This window comes from Gouania willdenowi, unplaced genomic scaffold, assembly GCF_900634775.1.
Source record: "Gouania willdenowi unplaced genomic scaffold, fGouWil2.1 scaffold_269_arrow_ctg1, whole genome shotgun sequence".
In the NCBI taxonomy this organism is placed as follows: Eukaryota; Metazoa; Chordata; class Actinopteri; order Blenniiformes; family Gobiesocidae; genus Gouania; species Gouania willdenowi.
The window spans coordinates 1,037,374-1,043,018 of record NW_021145026.1 but is presented as its reverse complement, the minus strand read 5'-3'; the positions used below and the strand labels follow the sequence as shown (position 1 = coordinate 1,043,018).

Genomic DNA, 5,645 nt, shown 5'->3' with positions numbered 1-5,645 from the left:
CTCAGATCAAGAACACACATTGACTTTTAATGAGCAGCTCCAACAGCCAATAGTAATGCTTAAAACAGCTCATAAGATTGCTGTGTTGGTAGAAAGACCTCTGATTGGCTGACATCCATTCTGTATTGATAAACTTCATTTTCAGAGTCTGGAGAAGGAGAAGAGATTCACTGTCCACTCAGAACACTTTGGATTACAATATGCTCAAAGATGATTATGGACTTTTGACCAAATAACACAAAATAAAAATACATACTGCAGCTTTAAGCTAAGGGATGAGTACTGCTGAATTTTCACCTGCCAACTTTCTAGGTGTTTAGAACCGTGATCGTTTTAACTCAACCATATTTTTACACATTTTTGCAGCTTCATAGGCCAGTTAGCTCAGCTGGTCAGAGCGTGGTGCTAATAACGCCAAGGTCATGGGTTCAAACCCCATACTGACCAGATATTAATCAAGGACCATAAACCTGCTTTCATGTGTTGTAAATGTTAGTGTATGAGTCAGAAAGGACAAGGTATGAATATGTATACAATAAACACAGATAAAGAATATCTAAAACTGTTAATTATTCCAAAACTTGGAAGAAAATTCACAAATATCCAAAAAATCTAGAATGACTGTCAGTAAAGAAGCTTCTTTTTGACATCTTAATAAATCAGCAAGTAGGACAAATACCAATTTATTGATGAATAATCCCAGAACAATTTAGGTTAAATACTAATAATACTTACTTTGTATGTGTATGCCTTGTGTATTCAGGTGTCCAACCATCATTTTGTATCCACAGTTGTGATGGAGCTGCAGAATGTAGGTTATACTTTCATCCAAATCATTGTCTTACAATGTAGTGAATAATCATGGACTCTGTTTATCCAAAACAATGAGAAAGGTCACAATAGACATGAAATGAAAACTGTGTGTGAAATGATCTAACCATTGTATGTAATAAAACTCATAGACTAATAATAATGTAGCCTATTTTTAATGATCAAACATGTACATATATTAGCACACTATAGCTACAACTGTGCTTGTTTTGACAAAGTAAGTTTTACTGAACTCTAAATTAAAACTACTGCTAACCTGGACAGATGCTAGAGATAACAAGGACAAAACAATACTAGATGACTTTATACATTAGCTGATATTAAGGACAAGGGCTGATGTGCTGTTAAAACAGAGCAGATTGTTTTAATGTAGCCTAATTGTTGTGTAGTCTACATGACATTAGAACCTGAACATATGCCATATAATATGACCAGTCTATAGCTTAATAATATAAGTATTGAAATGGAATAGCAATGCAACGTTAGCCTAGCCTAGCATTAATACACATTAACATATTTACACACAAATATAGTTCTACTGTTGCTACTTTCAAACAAGCAAGAGTTACACTATCAGTTATCACCATGGTACATCACAGGTAAATAAGTCATGTGTATGAATCATGTTCTGTTCATTATTTATCCTTTGGGGTTCTCTTTAAGTTATTCTGTGTCTTCGTTTATTTGGTTTGAGTCTAGTCATGTGTTTAACTCTTGTCTGTGTTTCAGGTGTTCCTGTTTGTGGCTCCACCCCCCAGTGATGTCTGTGTGATTGGTTGGTGATTAATTAGCTCCCTCATGTTTTCACCCAGGTGTGGTCCATTCCCAATCAGGCCTCCTCCACTATTTAACTGAGTGCTTGGTCACAGTACGACTGTGGGATCATTGTTAATGTGTGTGTATGCTGTCGTCCCTCATCGTGGCCTAAAGCTGTTCTTCCTGATGGACAAGCTTTTCCTACATGTTGGTGGATTCTGAAGAGAATTCTTCTTCTTCTTCTAATCGTCAAATCATCTTCTTACAGAACATTCTAAGAACTGTTTATAATCTATTAGAAAAACCTTTTTACTGTGTTTTTCTTTCTAAAAGATGTTTGTGTTCTTTGTGGTTATCATGACCTCTGACCTTTGTGATAATCTAAGACTAAAATCACTCTCTCTTCCTGTAAATGCCTTTTATTTCTTAAAACTTACAGTTGAATGAACTATTCCTCCTGTACAAAGCAAACACAAAAAATAATAATTAATACAAGAACAATATTAATATAAACTAAAGATTTGATGTAGATAACGTCCCTTCAGAGAAAAAATCATTTCCTACATTATAGTAACAATCAATTTTCAGCATCCTGTTATCAGACCATTGCTGCTGTTATTACATTCATTGTCTCATCTTTATGATTTTGATTAAATACACACAATAAAACTTGTTACACACTTTCAAAATTGTCACACAACGTAAAGAGATTTTCTTGATATTTTCTTTTAAATTACCTGATTATTTGTACTCATTCAGTGATGATTCAAAGGAAGAAAATCACAGTGTAAAAAAACAAATGAGCACTGGAATCAATGTGTCACATTTATTTATTTTAACCAGACCAGATCAACAACTTCCTGAACTGTTGGTGTCCATTTTCCAGCTGACAGCAGGTTTATGTTGGAATCCTGTGCAGCCTGATCTCTGGGTTCTTAAGTCCAACACTGGAACAGAAGGTGTCGTCACCATCCGTGTGTCGCTGGGATCTGAAGATGATTCCTTGCTCCATGTCTCCATCACACAGAGATGTGAGTGGAGAACACAGATGAAGTGCTGAAGGTCTTCCCACACTCATCACATCAGCAAACCTTCTTCTCATGACCTCGTTGGTGGAGATAAGGTTAGATTTTCCACTTGTAAGATTTTCCACCATGTGTCAAATTTATGAGGTCTCTTCTGGATGAGTGGCTGATTGGTGTTGTTTTAACTGTTGATATGTTGTAAAAACTTTGTCACACTGGTCACAGGGACACACTTCATGTCCAGTGTGAGATCTCAGGTGGTGGATGAGGGTTTGTTTGTGTTTATATGTTTTCCCACAGTGGTCACAGCGATACAACTCTGTTCTGGAGTGGAGTCTTCATGTGCAGATTTAAAGTTGATCTATGTCTAAAGTCTTGTCACACTGTTCACATCTGTGAGCTTTGATTCCACGATGAATGAGGAGATGTTTGACCTTGAGGTTTCCAGATTGACTAAAAGTCTTTCCCACATTCATCACACATGTGAGGTTTCTCTCCACCAGTGAACAAGCTGATGGCGTTTCAGGTGCTGTTTTCTGAGCAAAAGCTTTTCCAACACTCATCACAGATGAAAGTTTTTCCCAGCATGGATTCTTTGATGTTTAGTGAGGTTTGATCTACAGCTAAAGGCCTTCCCACACTGGTCACATGTATGTTTAGCTTTAACTCCAGCTTGGCTCTGCTGTTGAACTCTTTGCTCTGAAGTTTTTCTCATAGATTTGTTTCTTTGTTGTGGCTGAGCTTCATGGTCCTGAGAACGTTGAGGTGTCACTTTGTTCTGGCTTCCAGAGTCCTGTAGAACAGTTAGAGATTAAACACAGAGAAGGAACCAAACAAACATTTGTTTCTAAATGTGTTCCTAGAAAGAACAGTGGCTGTTAAAGATGGATCAGACATAGCATTAGGCTTCAGTAGGAGATCAACTTCAATAGAACATCCACATGGACGTCAGGAACCAAACTTCAATACATTCATTTCTCACCATGTTTGCTGTCACGGCTGAGTGGTTCCACAATCCTCCATTCACCATCAGCATAGAATCAGCTCCACCTGAAGGATAGAAGAGACAGAATGAACATGAAGGATCTAGAAATATTCATCCATCCTTTGCAGTGTCATCATTTTGAAATTGACTAAAATGATCAGTTTGTTCAGAGATCACATGATGTGGAGGAAAATATTTAGATTTTATGGCTGAATAATTTAAATTCCCATTGATTTGTAAATGAAGGTCTTCAGAGGAAACAGTTTGACTTTGAGGTTTGACTTTGTTCTTACAGGATTAATGAACAACTTGTAATGAGCTCATGATTGGCTAATTATGGTCCTATAATATCTGTGTTAATAGAATCATAGACAGAATGACAGAATCTACCAATAAAAATAAAATCCACTGTTAAATGCAGAAAGTGAGATAATGTGAATGAAACGCTGTCATCGTGAGGTAAAGGGAAATGTTAAAGGGGACCGTTCATTTGGTGCACCCCAGCACCCCTCCTGGTCCTGAGCTAAACAACATGTTGAAGCGTCCACCTGAAACACGTCTAAACTACCAAAATACTGAGCAGACCAGTTCCCACGTAACGTTTATGTGTCTGTGAAGCTACGGCCATTTCTGGTGAAGAGCTGCAGTTGTTCTGTTGTTGTGGACGAGACCAACGATGACAGGGATTGTAGAGTCTGAAACATCATAGGTTCATGATAACTTGATAGCTTCTAATACTGTACAATATTCTGCCCTCTAGTGGTGAAATAACTGATGCATTTGTTTAATCATTATAGTCTGGAATGATGTCATCAGGATAATTTAAATTAGTTTAATTTAAATGAAGTTGATCAAACTTAATCAATAAACCTGATCAGATTCAGTAAACTATTGATCCCTGAGGGGAAATATGTTGATATTAATGCTGCTCTCATACATCTTTATATGACATATATAATAAAAAAAAGTTTTTTGTTTAAATGTATTTGTAATATATTTCTAGAATATTTCTAAATAAATTAAATTTAAAAAAAAAAAAAAGAATCATTTGTGTGAATAAAACAGAAAACAAAATATCCCTGAACTTATTGATTAAAGTCAGGTCATGTTCTCCACCACAGATCCTGGATCAGTACCAGTAGTGGGCGGTTAAGGAAGAATTGTTGGTAGAATCGTGCACTTTGGGTTAAAAGCATGAAACTTGGCACATAGATGGCATGAACACTACTGATTATTTTAGGATGTGGATCCACCTCAGCAACCTCCCCTAGTGGTCGTTATGGCCATTTTTCTCAAAATGGCCGTTAATTTATTGAAATACATATTGAAATCTGTAGCTGAGCTCATGCTGCTTTATAAACACGTGTCTGTTTACATGTCAATCATGTGAGAGAGCTTCCTGGAGGCGTGGCTTCTCCAGCTCAGTGCCGAGTCAAATTCGTCATCAAAGTGGGAACGCGTCATCAAAATGTAGTGAGGTGTTTGGGCTCACCCTGTAGTAAGAAAGGAGCAAATCACCCTCTAACTAACGATTGAGGGAATTAATTAAAAACTATATTTAGGACATGTGTATGAAGCCCTAATAACACTTTATCATGTTTAAAGAACAGAAAAGTTAATTTAGCGTAACATGTGCCCTTTAAATAAACATTGTTATTGTCACACTGACTCAGCATCTGATTTTGGGTCACACACACACACACACACACACACACACACTCTGTATAAAATGATCCAATTCAGACTAAATGTTAAAATGAACAGATTTAAAATGAGCTTTTATGACAAAGTCGTTCCAAAGATCTTTACATTATCATCTCATTCACACAAGATTATTACTAAATATGTAAATAAGTTTAGAATCAAACAAGCAGTATTTACTCAAAGGATTCTGGAAAATCTCAAAATGAGTCATTAAAGTTAACATTATTATTATTAAAAACTCACTTTGGTCCCAAACGTTGCTCACTGATGACATCTGCTGGTCAACGTTAATCAATATTATTAAAGCTACTTTAGTCGTTTCTGACGGTGCACAGGGAGATTCT

General features: G+C 36.5%; 1 protein-coding gene and 1 non-coding gene across 2 annotated transcripts in view; both read left to right on the top strand.

Annotated features, from left to right (window-relative positions):
• Positions 1 to 373: 373 nt before the first annotated feature.
• Positions 374 to 447, top strand: trnai-aau (transfer RNA isoleucine (anticodon AAU)). Its single transcript has one exon. It is a non-coding gene; the product is annotated as a tRNA-Ile (tRNA).
• Positions 448 to 1,416: 969 nt separating this feature from the next.
• LOC114459154 (protein NLRC3-like) overlaps positions 1,417 to 5,645 on the top strand; it is a 16,022-nt gene continuing 11,793 nt past the window's right edge. Inside the window, exon 1 of the mRNA XM_028441511.1 lies at positions 1,417 to 1,430. Within this exon, the coding sequence (XP_028297312.1) occupies positions 1,417 to 1,430 (14 nt within the window). The remainder of the gene's footprint in view (positions 1,431 to 5,645) is intronic.